The following is a 14,400-nucleotide window of genomic DNA, read 5'->3' as shown; positions in this document are numbered from 1 at the left end:
GTGAATACAGTAGCCTTGCTTATAGAAAGTAAACACTGCTGTGAAAGGCAGTTGTGGGTATGGGGTATGCTCTAGTGATGCCTTCACTTCTGGCACAGCTGCTTGTGTGGGCTGGCTCAAAATGCTTCTATGAGCTGTTGATTTCAGATTGGCACATTCCTTAGCTCTCTTCTGTTGAGGTAAGTGGCTCTGAAAAGTACATGGTGCTCAGTGTTAATGACAGGCACTTAGGAAGGCAACACAGATTCTTGTGCAACACTTGTTCCAGTTCCTTCTGCTTCGCTCCCCCTAAATTCCCTTGAAAAATTAAGAACCATCCTCCCCCAGCCTGTGAGAGTTGTTGCTGTTGTTCTTCAGTCAGCAAAAGGAAAAATGTCATGAGTCTCAGGGCCCCTTAGAAAAAAATCTGCTCATGGTTCTTCTTTATTGAGAATGGGCCAAGAAACATGAGCCGAATTCTTTCTCTCTATTGTCCTAGGTGTTCTTCTACACCCCCCCCCCCCATTCTTTAGATTCTAGTACACCACAGTGTCCATGGGGTCACGATGGGGTTGGACACGACTTCGCACCTAACAACAACAACACCACAGTGAGATTCTCCCTGTGGTGATTAGTGTGTACAGAACTTCTCAGGCCAAAAACATGTCATTTTATCCCGCATGCTGGTTTTATAAAATAAACCTGGCCACCAGCTTTTTTCTCCCACGTGCTGTCTAACCCCTCTGCTTGTACATGAAGCAGACTTTCACTGAATCAGGCCCTTGGTTATTATGCTCTCGCAATTTGTTACCGGGCCCACCCATCATGCCGGTCACATGCTTGACTTGATTTTCAACTCTGGAATACAGGTGGATCTGGATGCAGCTTTGGCTGTGCCGTGGTCAGACCACTATGCCCTGCGGGCCCGACTCAGGATACTACCCCCTCCCCAGTTGGGCGGCTGGCACATTTTATGGATCCACTTGGTTTCTGGAATGCTCTGCAGGACCCGGTACCTCCTGGCGACTCACTGGCGACTCTGGTGGAGGACTGGCAGTCCGGCCTGATGGCCGCTATAGATGAGATCGCCCCTAAACGTCCTCTCTGCCCTCGATTCAAACAGGCCCCCTGGTATGCGGGGGTGCTCCGGGAGAAGAAAAGGGAGGTGAGACGACTAGAGCGAGTGTGGCGGAAGACTTGTGATGAAACTACAAAAACATCTTATCGCACACTTATGAGGGCATATGAGATGGCGGTGAAAGTGGCAAAACGAGAGTCCGCAAGCTCTTGCCCGGCCCAATTATTTAGGCTAGTTCGATCCCTTACCGCCCTTGAGGGGCGCCAAAACACTAGTCTTGGAACTCGGGTGTGAGGCATTAGGGAGCTATTTTGCAGATAAAGTCTTGTCGCTCCGCTGCGACCTTCCTGCCACAATTAATACAGTAAATGAACTGGAGACCTGTTGGCTACCTTTGGTAGTGAGGTTTGATGGCTTCAGGTGCCTCTCTTCTTCTGAAGTGGCCAAGTTGCTGAGTTCGGTCAGGGCGACCACTTGCCCCCATGATCCCTGTCCTTCTTGGCTCCTCAAGGGAGACAGCAAGAGGATAGGAGGCCAACTCAGGGACATCATCAACTTCTCCCTGAGTTCTGGGGAATTCCCTGAGAGGCTGAAGGAGGTGGTGGTCTGCCCTCTCCTGAAAAAATCTACACTGGACCCGCAGAATCCTGCCAGCTACTGTCCAGTGTCACACTTGGCGTTCCTGGGCAAGGTAGTGGAAAGGGCCACGGCAGACCAGCTCCTGGCATTCTTGGAGGAAACTTCGGACCTTGATCCATATCATTCTGGCTTCCATCCTGGCCACGGAGTAGAGGCAGCTACTAGCGCCCTGCCTGTCTCCCGATCACTTAGCCACAGTAATCCATGCGACAGACACCTCCAGACTAGATTTCTGTAATTCACTCTACGCTGGCCTACTCTTGTCCTTGATCCAGAAACTTCAGCTAGTGCAAAATGCAGCTGCTAGGGTCCTCACTGGTACATCTTGGAAGGCCCATATCCAGCCTTGTCCTGAGGAAGCTGCATTGGTTGCCAATTGCTGCCCGGATCCGGTTCAAAGTTTTGGTTTTAACCTTCAAGTCCTTACGCGGGTTGGGACCCACATATCTGCGGGACCGCCCTTTGTCCTACGCCCCCTATAGGGCCTTACGCTCTGTGGGGGGAAATCTATTGGTCATTCCTGGCCCCTACCTGGTGGAATGAGCTCCCAGGCCCTGCAGGATCTGTCAGCGTTTTGCAGGTCCTGGAAAACGGAGCTCTTCCTCCAGGTCTATGGTTGAGGCTGGGGACTGCGAGGTAGATCATTCCCCCCCCCCCCCCCCCGGGTTCGAAGTGCATATTGTATTTTCTTCCGTTGCCTTGGTTGGTAGGGGGTGGGTGTAGGATTTTTCTCCACCATGTTAGGAATTTTTAAAGTCTTTAATGGGAGTTTTACTGGGGTTTTTAAGACTATTGTTACCCGCCATGAGCCTGTTAGGGTGTGGTGCGAAATAAATAATAATAATAACAACAAAAGTACTAGTTTTCAGGTCTGAAAGACCCTTCTGCTGTTACATGGAGAAATGTTTCTGCTTACAGTGGCTGTCATCTTAGGTGCTCACAAAAACAACTGCTGAAAACAAGGCCAGGCAAAGCCAAACCTCCTCCAAGTGAGCCTTTTGTATCTTAGCCTACTGAACTGTAGTGCAGAATCCAGCACTGTGTGGGTGCAGTTCAGGACTCCCCCGCAGTCTTCTCTCCTCCAGGCTAAACACACCCAGCTCCTTCAACCATTCCTTGTCGGACTTGTTTTCCAGATCGCCTGAGCATCTTCAGTGTCCTCCTCTGAACCCAGGCTGTTGTCTGTGCCTCGACCCCACCCTCCCCTGGTCATCGAGGGGTAAGGGCAACTGAGTAGCTCTATTCCCTCTCTTGGAGCTGTCCGCCAGGAAAGCAAATCCAGACAACAGTCACAAGAAGGAATAACCAGTCATTGTTATTACATCTTCTTACATTGTCACATACTTACAAATTACAATCCAAGAGATTACAACGGCTGCACAGGGCCGGCGAGATCAGCTCTGGCACACCTCCGCATCCCCCACCCCACTGGTCTTGGGAGGTGTGACATCCTGTTTTCGCTCCGCTTCCAGGGCTCACGCAAGAGGTTCTCCAAGCTCCCGGAAACTTGTGCCGAACTGCCGGTCCTAAACAGTGTAAATTACATTCAGTCTGCGAGACCTAACGCCCCCTTTCCGTCCCACAAGCCCCAGGCTCTAGTCTTCAAGGCAGTGTGACCCAAAGGCAGGGAGAAGAGCTCTGAGGCCAAGGTGCAGGGTGGCCCCTCGCTGCTTCCTGCCATACCATGTCATTGGGCCCTCTTCCTTCTCCACCTAGAGGCTGGAAGGGGGTACAGGTCTCGTGCAACACCATTGCCAATACATTCATGAGCTTGTTCAGGTTCAGAAGGATGGGGGGGGGGAGGCGGCTAAGGACAAGGGGGAGTGATGTGGCCGGGGTGGGCTTGTGCCTCTTGCCCACAAGCTAAGCTCCAGTGGGTATAAATGCTAGAGGCCCAAGGGGAGGGGGAAAGACAGGCTGGATTAGAAGTACTATGGGCTGGCCAGCCCAGCCACTGGGGTGGCTGCTTTGGGCCAGCTGCTCATACCGCACCCAGCTTCCCCCATGCTGGGGAGGAGAGGGGGAGTTCACTGCATTACCCTGATCACAGATTTGAAATAAAGCCTGAGACCACGTCACTCACAACCACACGGACACCTCTGCCACAGCGAGGGAGGCCTGTAAACACTTGCACCAGGAGAGCTGCCAAACCGGGGGGGGGGGGGGGGGAGAGAAAGATGGGTTTGCTTTTCCTTTGTCCAGCTCTCAAAATGAAGCAATAAATTAAAAACAAAGGAAAGAATTGTAGTCAGAAAGGGGCTTTTTACAAAGGAATCCTAGAAAAAGGAGTCTTGCTTTAAAAGCCAGGGCCTGTGGTGCTTTGGGAGGACTCTCCTCAGCAGCTCTGCCCGGCATCCATGTGCTGCCTTGTTAATCTCAGAGTTGCTCAGGTCTCCCTTGATATGTGGGGAGGGGACTTTTTTTTGTGTGTAAGGGATGTCCCCCCATGGGCTGGCAGAGGAATGTGTTGCTTCAGCTTTTAGCTGCCTCTTTGAATGGTTGGAAAGGGGAGGGGGGCTTTGAAGATCAAGGAGACAGGAAAAGGCACCCTGGAGCCTTTAGGAATCACATATATATATATAGATATATATTTTCAGTGCAAGGATCAGGTCCAGGAGCCTGAGAAGAGCTGGAGGAAGGAATGTGCTTCAGTGCGGTTTGAAGCAGGAGTGGGTGCGGTGGTCGTAGTAACTGTGGTGGTCCTTCGGATGTCTGAAGGATAAGCGAGACAATGAATTGGAGCCTGCCCCAGGGAGGACCGTTTGGCCCTGGCTGAGAACACACAAAGCCCCAATTGTTCCCAGGCAGTAGTGGAGCGGCTTTTCCCCATGGCCTGTGCTACAGCCTTGCGGAATTTTGGCCAAATAAAAATGTGCCACGAAACAGGGAATGAGGAGTACTCTCCCCCAACAGGAACCCTGTATTGTTTTGTCTTTTACTACCGCAGCCACCCTCTGGGATCAGCTGCGGATGTTTCTTTTGCATCCCTAGAAGAACAGGGGGCTGGTGCTAAAAAGGGGTTCTCCAGACTTCTCATTCTGCAAAGGCAGGGGAACTTCTCACCCTCCATGTTGCAGAAGAGCCAATTTCAGCTGTTGATGCCGGATGGGAAGTAAAGGCCATGAGGGCAGGGGGCCTGTTCCGGATTTTAAGTGGTCCCCCACCCACCACGCCACTACCTCATTTCCCCCTCCCCTCCTCAGGCAGGGACGGAATGCAGCAGGGCTCTTCTTTTAACCTTCGAGGCCGGAAGAGAGTGAAAGCTGATCACGGCAAGTCCTCCTGCAGCTCCGTTGCATTTGATAAGCTCTGCACCTGGAACACGGAGGGAGGCTGGCCGATGAGGGCTGGGGGAAGAGAATGTTCACTTAAACCAAATCAGTGGCTGGAACCTGTCCTCTCTAACCTTTGGCCCCTGCTCCTTGGTCCCTTTTGGCAACCCCCCCCCCTTGTCATTTCCACACCCACTGGTTAGTTGAGGTGGGTCACTTAACCACTCCAATAACACTGATTACATTCCACCTTCAAAGCTTGTTACAAACACAGAAAGAAAGGAAAGGAAAAAAAAGTCCCCACATCACCACTTGCTGCCCCTTTCCTCCCCAAAGGTCCCCATTAACTGGGAGGAGGGCCAAACAGTCCCAGGCTGTCCTGTCCTTCAAGCATTGGGGTAACATAGCTGTTGTGGTTCCCTGCAGGTTTCAACCGCCTGCCTGTAGAGAGGACGGTTGCCCTGGAGACCAGCAGAGGGAGCCCGACGCCCGGCGTAAGGGAGAGTCATGAGCCACAGAGGCAGTCCTGGTGTGGCAGCCCATGCCAAACATAGCTGTTGCTGAAGGGCTCAGGGAAGGGGATGGCAGCCACCACGGCCTGTGTGCCAGGAAGTCAAGAGCCAAGGCTCTTTGGCACGGAGCCCACATGCCAGAAGGGGGTGTGGGTCTCCATAGGGGGAGGAGGCATCAGTCGCTGCACCCCTGTTGGCACCACTGGGATGGGGAAGGCGCTCCTCCCAGCATGCTACACCAGGGCAGTCCGGGCCTCGGTCCTTCCCACGCTGGCACTGCTGCTTTTCCGGCGCAGGCTGGGGGTGGGGATCGTGCTGTAGCCTTCGTTCGGGCAGCCATGTTGCAAGAGGATGTCGATGCACTCCTGGCTCCCCGATCGGCGTGCGTAGAAGAGTGCTGTGTGCCCCACGCCGTCGCGGGCCTTCACGTCGGAACCGTACTGTGGAGGGAAGAGCGGGTGTTAGGACGGCTGAGAAATGGATCCTATGCATTCCCATACAGGCCTGTCTGGGGAACTGGAGAACTAGTCCTTCAAAGAGGTAGCTGGGTAGGCAGCATCTGCTCCTCTCAAGCCAAGAAAGGGGGCTTCTCTCATCCCCAACCTTTGCCTACCTGGACAGGATTTCCCTAGCCCCTTTGTATAGTCTCCCCCAATCTGCAATAGCTGGTTTATTTAGGAAATATTTAGTTGCCTTTCCAGGAACCTGCTGAAGGTGGCTTAGAAAACAAAACCAAACAACCAAAACATTAAAAGGTATTTATTAAAATCAAGCATTAAAAAAATCCTGAGCCCAGCATAGAAACAGACCAGAAGCTGCTAACAAGAACAGTTTCCAGAGTAAAGCAGTACTACAGTACAGCAGACTTTATTGCTTTTAGCCATAAGCCATCGCAAGCTCAAATATACAAAACAGTATTGAATAAATCAAACCCTGAGCTGGATAAACAGAAATATTTTGGCCTGGTGCTTAAAAGAAAGCAATGCAGATGCCAGGTGAACCTAAAGAGGAAAGGCATTCCACAAGTGAGGTGCCACTACTGAAAAAGCCGCGTCTCTGGTTGCTGCCTACCTCACCTCGGAAGACAAGAGCATAGAAAGCAGAGAATGTGAGGCAAATCTTCATTGGTCATTTGGACAATATCAGAGGAAACCACGTAGGGCTTCTCATATCTTGCTACACCTTTTCCCAGCCCTAGGAACATCAGCCTACCAAGCAAAGATTAATTCTTTCTTCAACGCTTTCATCCCTGCCAATCTATTACCAAACCCCACTCGATAAACACTGTCATCCTAGAATCATAGAGTTGGAAGGGACCTCATGGGTCATCTAGTCCAACCCCCTGCAGCATGCAGGACACTCACAACCCTATCGCTCGTCCAATGTAACCTGCCACCCCCTTAAGCCTTCACAGAATCAGCCTCCCCGTCAGATGGCTATCCAGCCTCTGTTTAAAGATTTCCAAAGATGGAGAACCCACCACCTCCTGAGGAAGCCTGTTCCACTGAGGAACCGCCCTAACTGTCAGTAACTTCTTCCAGATGTTTAGACAGAATTTATTTTGAATTAATTCCATCCCATTGGATTTATTCCATCCCTCCAGGGCAAGAGAGAACAACTCTGTTCCATCCTCGATATGGCAGCCTTTTAAATACTTGAAGATGGTTATCAGATCCCCTCTCAGTCGTCTCATCTCCAGGCTAAGTAGACCAAGCTCCCTCAACCTTTCCTCGTACATCTTGGTCTCCAAACCCCTCACCATCTTTGTTGCCCTCCTCTGAACATGCTCCAGTTTGTCTACATCCCTTTTCAACTGGGGTGCCCAAAACTGAACCATCTTGTGGACCATCTTGTTACTGATCCGCACGCAGCAGCCACTGTCAATGTGCTGAGCCATCTTATCCCCCCCAGTGGCCATCTAGCCACTTCACGACTGCAGCAAAAAGGCAGCAATTCCTTCACCAGCTACAACTATCCTGTGGGTCAGTGCTAGAGCATCTCCTTTGTACACTGAATGTCCCAATAGCCAGTCTCTGGCATCTCCAGGTTAAAGGATGAGGACATACAGGATGTGAAAGATCTCTGCCTGAGAACCTGGAAAGTCATAGCCTGCCATAATAGACATTACTGTTCTTGCTAGGCCAAGGATTTGACTCAGGCAGCTTCATGTGTTCACTCTGTAGTAGCCCTTCTCATTTTTACATGGCCTGCATTAAAGAGACATCTGTGCAAGCCTGTTGTCTCCTGCTCTGGCTTTAAAAATCCCGATCCAGAGCATGGGGAAAATATGCCTGGCTAAGCAGAAATGGTTTGGAATTGGGCAATCTGCTGTTATGAATTGCAGATGAGGTTGCAAGCCCGTATTGGTACTGATTGAGGGCACCCATTGAGGCCAACAGCTGTTCTGCAGAGTTATTTCAGGTTGGGAGCAAGGCACAGGTCAGAATGCACAAACTGTGCCTCCCTGTGCACTAACCTGGCCCAAATTATACTCCACTGTCCTGCAAAAGCAAACTTCAGTCAAACTTCTGCTTGACAGGATGCAGGGACAAGTCAAGAAATGCTGTATTGTGTATCTGGACTTTGGGGTTACGTCTGCTCATAGGCACAGGGTACAAGAGTTTGGCCTGGGTCCATCGTGCACCTGTGATTTGGATTTCCTGTGCCGTTCATATTATATTCTCCATGTAAAAACAAGCCCTCACTCTTGTCTGTGTCTCATAGGATGGCTCCTTGGGGGTAGGGGACAGTTGGACGGGGACAGCTCCTGTCCTTGGTGTGCCGATGTTCTGCCAAGTGCTTACCCAGATCAGAAGCTGAGTGATGACCACGTTGGCCAGGTCGCATGCCACATGTAAGGCTGAGCGCCGGTCCTTGTCTCCAGTAGGAGTGTTGATTTGTTCCTTGGAACTGTGAGCCAGCAGCAGGAGGACAGAACTTAGGTCCTGGTCCAGCACAGCCTGGAAGAGCTGGCACCCCAGGGGCAGTTCAGAGGTGGGCAGCGGTGCCAGGAACAGACGTTGTTCGTATTTGGCTCGGATCCATGACTCTCGCTCTTCCCTGAGCGCACAGAGTGAGGGAGAGAAAGAGAGGGAGTGAGAGAGAGAGCGAGAGACTGTCCCATAATGGAAGTAGTAGTATCTATCTGGTAAATGAAGCAAGGATGGGAGGGACAGTCTCTGTAGTACCCTTAGAGGTTATTTATTAAAATATTTATATCCCACCTTTCCAAAAAACGTTTCAGTTTAAAAACAGCAAAGTAAAACCCCAGATAATCCTGGTCCATCCAAAGACAACGTCAGTCTACATCTCTAGATGCTGTGAAATCGCAATCAAGTTATGGTGACCCCAGTAAGGACTGCCAAAGCAAAAGAGAAGCAGGGGCAAATTGCCATGGCCTTCTTTTGCAGGCTCCCATCTAAGTATTGACCCTGCTTAGCTTTTGAGATCAGGCTGCACCATGCCACCTTCCCTCCCACCTGCAGTCTGTCACCCTGCCAAAACCTGTGCCCCTCCCTAAATGGCCTTGCAGCATCACCCAAACATTTGTAAAGACATGCCCCCCACATATCTTCAAGAAGCTGATTCCACAAGGTGGGACCAACAGCAGAAAAGGAATGAGCTTTGGCTGATGCCAGGTGGGCTCCTCTAAGAAAGCTGACAGTACATGGCAGCCTGAGGACTGTATTGGGTGCATGGTGACATATGGGAGCAGACAGTCCTCCAGTATGCAATCCCAAGTAGCATTATACCCTTCTGAGCCCACTGACTTCAATGTCTTTAGAAGGATGTCAGATAAGGAATTCACTATTACAGGCAGTCCTAGGAACATCTTCCCAGAAATAAACCCCAAGGACAAGGCTTGCAGTGGATTCTAAGTAGAAAGGTCTGTAGTCCTTGTGGGCATCTAAAGCACCCTGTAGGACTCTGAAATGGATCCAAAAGAGAACTGAAGGATTCAGGCAGCAGAAATCAAACTCTAAAATAATGTCTACAGTTAACTCCCTCACCAAAGAATATCCACAAAAAACTTGGAACGCTTATTAACAACTGCCTGTTATACAAGCAGCTCTCCAATGGGCCCAGTATGGGACTGGAGAACAGCACTGGAGGGATAAAGCCCCTCTCTTCCATGCTAGGCTCCCAATTCTAGACAGGCCAGTGAAGCACTTTGGATCTTTGTTCCAAGAAGTTATCTGATTGTAAAAGTTTGAGACTTGGACTCCAGGGCCGACTCATGGGGAAATGTCACCTCTAGCTTGGCCCTATGGCTTTCACTGGACTAGGTGCTTCTTGCTCTTTCGTGTGATTAAAGAAGCCAAATCAATTGTGCAAAAACTAACAAGTATAACCAAAAGTAATAATTGGCTTAATTGATGCTACCAAACTCGTTTCTTGGCTCAGATCTCGGGTCCCTTTGAGCCAGCATGTTCCCTGGTAAACATGCCTCATGACAGCAGCCTCTAACCCTCGAGTCAGGAGATGCTCTAAGCCTCAGGCATGTTCCACTCACCGGGAGGATTCACAGGTGGGTTTCCGGCGTCCCTGTGTGCACTTCTCCCAGACACTGTTGGCTGTTTCGTTGCCGATGGAGGTGAGCACCAAGGTGAGCTCCAGGGGCCAGTCATCCAGGTCGAGGGAGCGTACCCGTGACAGGTGGGTGCCCAGGTTCCGGTGGATGCCGGAGCACTCGATACAGATCAGCGCTCCCAGGTTCAGACTGGCCCAGGTGGGGTCTGGGGAAAGGAAACTGACCAATCAGAAATTGGGGAAGGATCTTGCCTCTCGTTCTTCACAGATGAGGGCTACTTTTATTTCCACTCCCAGCAGCCCTGCCTGTTTTTCTTCCCCTGAAATTTCTGTGCACATGCACCCACCAAGGATCTGATGTGCTCCCTTCCCTCACACTTGCTGCCAGGCATTCAGTATGCCTGAAATCAGCATCCCTCTCCACCTCCATTAAGCAGCTTCCGGAAACATCTCTGCAGGCACCTCACCCATCCAGATTTTATCGGAACAGACCTCTGAGGGAAAAGCTGCGTGGGAGGGCAGTGGGCCCACACACTTAAGAGCAGCTTTCCCAGAACCACACCTAAAGAAGTGGCAGAGGCGGAGATCTAATTGAAAGTCCAAAGAGATAGGGAATCAGGCAGGAGATGCTGAATTCCGCAAACACTATCATCCCCACTGTTCTCCCTTATCTTTTGTCCTGATCCCATATGGGAAACAAGTGTGTGGGGTTGGGTAGGGGAAGCTGTGGAAGGAAAGATGGCAAGACTGCCCCGGTCTACTTGGGTGCATTGAATCACTCCCCTTCTCTATCTCTCTCTCACGTATTGAAACAGAGAGAAAGATCTAGATGTGAGAAGTACAGGTCTGAGTAATGCAGACATCAATCTTCCACCAGTGTGTTTGGGACTGAAACAAAAGAAAGTGTAGTGTTTACAAATGGGACTTTTAATTTAAACATATTTTTCTTTAAGGAAAATACAACATACTTTCTGTTCTTGAGGAAGGGAATGATTTTTAAATTTCTGACTAGGGATTGGAAAAGTCTGCCACACCCATGCCTCACCCAATGTCCCGCTTGATGGTCTTTCTTTGTGCTGGGTTTTAATTATTCTAAACCTCTTTGGGAGCTATTCTTGGATGGAAAGTGGGCAATAAATGTGATCCATAAATAAATCTTTTTTGCCCTGACACTTCAGCAATAGAGACAATACAGAGAACCAAGATGCAGACACTGAAGCATTATCTTATCCTAGTAATTATGAAGGCAGTCTTTTTAATTTATGACAACTGGGACACAGATTTTGTGAACGAACCGCTCTCTGTCATTTTAAGACTATAAAATAAATTGAGCATGATTGAATTCTTGATACATCTTGACCCCAGTTTCAATTATGACTTTAACAATTGCAAATACAACCAGAAAGTTACAAAAACCCACTAAAAGAGCAAATGGAAGTTGATTTTTTTTGAAGTCCACTTTCTTTATCTTTAATATCCCTTCTAGTCAAATGCCCAGTCGATGCAATCTTCTGCAGGTGATCCAGTTGGCTTTCCCTTTTTTGTTACAGGTAATATTTGCCCAGCATTCAATCTGTAATATGATATTTATTCCCAAGGAAATAGGATTCCCCTCTTATCACTATGGCATTTACAGTTGGCAGGTGCCCTGTGCAGTGTGATGTGTCCAGTACATTGTTACCCAGTTTGTAGGCAAGAGAAATGCTTACTCAAGGCCCCACAGTCCACACACAAGGAATTGCCTTTGGCATTCCGGATAGCCTGGATGGCCACTGCTTCGCTCTGGCTGTCCATTCGAGCCTACAGGGATGATAAAAGAAAGGGACAAGGCAGTCAAGAGAACTGACTTTCTGCTAAATCCACTCAGGGCTTGAAGCTAAGTCCCATGGAAATACACCAGCAAGTAAAATTTGCTTAGTCCTTGGATCTCACAAAGTCAAGTGATTTCAACAACCTCTTCCTTTAAAATGCTCTTCCAAGCCCAACTCTTGGTCTGCAACAATGTAGCAAGTGAAGGGCCTGCCTGTCTCTACAAAGGAGAGGTAGTAGAGATTTTCTGTGGTGGCCTCCAGTTTATGGAATGCTTGGCCCCGAGAGATCAGCTAAGAAACGCTTCTCATCTGATGCTAATAAATCAAACACTCCTTTCCTCCATCTCTACTGATTACCTTTTAATCTTGTCCTACGCTCCTTGGAGAAAGATATACAACATATTCAAACATATACAGATCCATTTTGTATGCAACATATTTTAACCTCACTACCCAATGAGCTTCACAGCTAGAAGGGAGATCTACACCTGTGTCTCTGCAATCTTTGTCTGTCTCTATATAAACACTACAAAACTTTGTCTCTACACAATCAACCCTTTCGACCTTCTGATTGATATGACCACTACTGCTATTTTTGGTTATTTTGTACAGTGACTTTCGTTTTGCATTTCTTGTTTTCACTAATCTTTGTATATTTTTGCCGCTTGTTTTCAGTACTGATTTCTTTAAATGCCTGGAGGAAGGTAAACAATAACTCCAAACATTTTCAGCATAGCAGCGCCACTCTGGAAGTGCCCTCATTCCCAAAATGCCTATGCCGTCAGGGTTAAGCTTTGGAGGGAAAGAAAGCCTTAAACATGATTCTGAAACGGAAGTAGAAACTAGTGGTTTTTATATGGCATTGGTCTTCACTAGTATATTCTGTCTTCCCACTGAGCTCCCTTCTTCTGCATTCGAGTCTCATCCCCGCAGCTAACACCTGTTGATCTACAGAGCCCCAAAGTCTTGCCTGCTGGGCTAGCCACCCTTGGCTCTTCCGCCCTCTTCCTTGCAAGGGCAGACCCTGCAGATGTACCATCCCAAGGTACATGGATGCCCATTGAGAGGCCACTCTTCAAGATGAGCCTAGAAAGGAACGGGGGTGCCAGTACCTTGTTCTTGCTGCTCTCGCAGCATTGCAGGCTAGCCAGGATCTGGCTCTCAATGGCTTGGACCCAGGAGTCTCTTTCCTCGAAGCTGCTGGCCTCAAAGTGCCACGTCTGTCCTGTGCTGGAAACGATGATGAACTCAAAGTTCTCCTCCTCTGTGGATGCAAAAGAGCCGGCTAAGGTAGGGCTGCAGCTGAGAGGGGAGTTGTCCTGCACACTCCAATGCTGGCCACTAAAGTTCCCTATGCTCGCTCGGGTACTTTACAAGCGGTGGGTTGGGACTGCCCATCTGGGTAACAATGTTTCCACAGAGGTGCAGTTCCTCTGTGGATGCTATAGCCCTATAAATAGAGCCTGAGAACAGCTTACAGAGTTCCCACTTTTTCCGGGGCAGGAATCCAGCTATTGCTCAGCTACATTTTAAAATTTATTTTATTGCCTTTTTATACCACTCTCCCTTGCGGTAGCAATGTAGCAAGTAGTAATCACTCAGCTACATTTACTGTCCCTTTGCTTTTACTCTGCAGAGGACTTTACAACCTTGTGTGTGACTTGTGCTTGCTCAGACTACGGCGGCTCTTGTTCAGGTTACAGATGAGGTGCCAAGACCGGAGGAGGATTAGTGGCCAAAGCCACACAAGCGATCCATGACCTCAGGATCTTGTCTTGTTTGGGCACTTGAGGACTGGCCAAGCTGGCATCTCTGCCAAGGGGTCCAGTCCCAGAGGTCTGCCACCCCTGGCATACATCCAGTGCAGCCCCAGAGTTGCAGTCCTCTAAGATTATTGACTTCAGTGGGCTTAGAAGGCTGTAAGGACGGCACTGTTAGCTTCTGTCCTTTCTCCGTTGAATGATTTAGCAGAAGGAACAGGAAAGAGATCAGACAGATGCAGACAGCCCTGAGTGGGTGAGCAGAAACTAATGGCGCTTCCTTTCCAGTGGGAAGCAGGGGATACTGGGCTGGGACAGCTAATCCGTCCAGGGACCATAACCCATCCAGCAGGAGCTGCTTCAGAAAACCTGAGGCAGGCAATGATTTTCCCAGAGTGTTGGTGACTATATGATAGAGGCATCATTTCTCACTCGTTGCTCCCCCTCCCCATCCACGATTATATTTTGCAGTGTCTTGTAGTGTTTCAAAAACAATCAAACCAGTTTGACCAAGGCCTACATGTGTTACAAGGGGAAATTCCAGGTGGCTTACAGTAACTTTAAAGCAGAGGTAGTCAAACTGCGGCCCTCCAGATGTCCATGGACTACAATTCCCAGGAGCCCCTGCCAGCGAATGGGAATTGTAGGCCATGGACATCTGGAGGGCCGCAGTTTGACTACCTCTGCTTTAAAGTATACATGAGTAACAAGTGAGAGACCTGTGTGGAGTCATGCAGATGTCTTACTATGTCCATCGGGAATCAATAGTGCCCAAGTGCCATTTGACTGGTCTTTTCCTCTCATTGTCTGGTCACATGT

At 49.4% G+C, this 14,400-nt stretch overlaps 1 protein-coding gene across 3 annotated transcripts in view; it reads right to left on the bottom strand.

Moving 5' to 3' along the window:
* Positions 1–2,992: 2,992 nt before the first annotated feature.
* AGAP2 (ArfGAP with GTPase domain, ankyrin repeat and PH domain 2) overlaps positions 2,993–14,400 on the bottom strand; it is a 146,015-nt gene continuing 134,607 nt past the window's right edge. For all 3 annotated transcript variants that reach the window (XM_077328967.1, XM_077328965.1, XM_077328966.1), the window contains 5 exons: positions 12,934–13,085; positions 11,720–11,810; positions 9,994–10,216; positions 8,285–8,540; positions 2,993–5,920 (listed from right to left, as the gene is read on the bottom strand). In XM_077328967.1, coding sequence (XP_077185082.1) covers positions 5,714–5,920; positions 8,285–8,540; positions 9,994–10,216; positions 11,720–11,810; positions 12,934–13,085 — 929 coding nt within the window. In that variant the 3' untranslated portion in view covers positions 2,993–5,713. The remainder of the gene's footprint in view (positions 5,921–8,284; positions 8,541–9,993; positions 10,217–11,719; positions 11,811–12,933; positions 13,086–14,400) is intronic.

This window comes from Paroedura picta, chromosome 3 (assembly GCF_049243985.1).
Source record: "Paroedura picta isolate Pp20150507F chromosome 3, Ppicta_v3.0, whole genome shotgun sequence".
NCBI classification, from domain to species: domain Eukaryota; kingdom Metazoa; phylum Chordata; class Lepidosauria; order Squamata; family Gekkonidae; genus Paroedura; species Paroedura picta.
The sequence above is the reverse complement of the archived record's forward strand: the minus strand, read 5'-3'. Positions and strand labels throughout refer to the sequence as shown.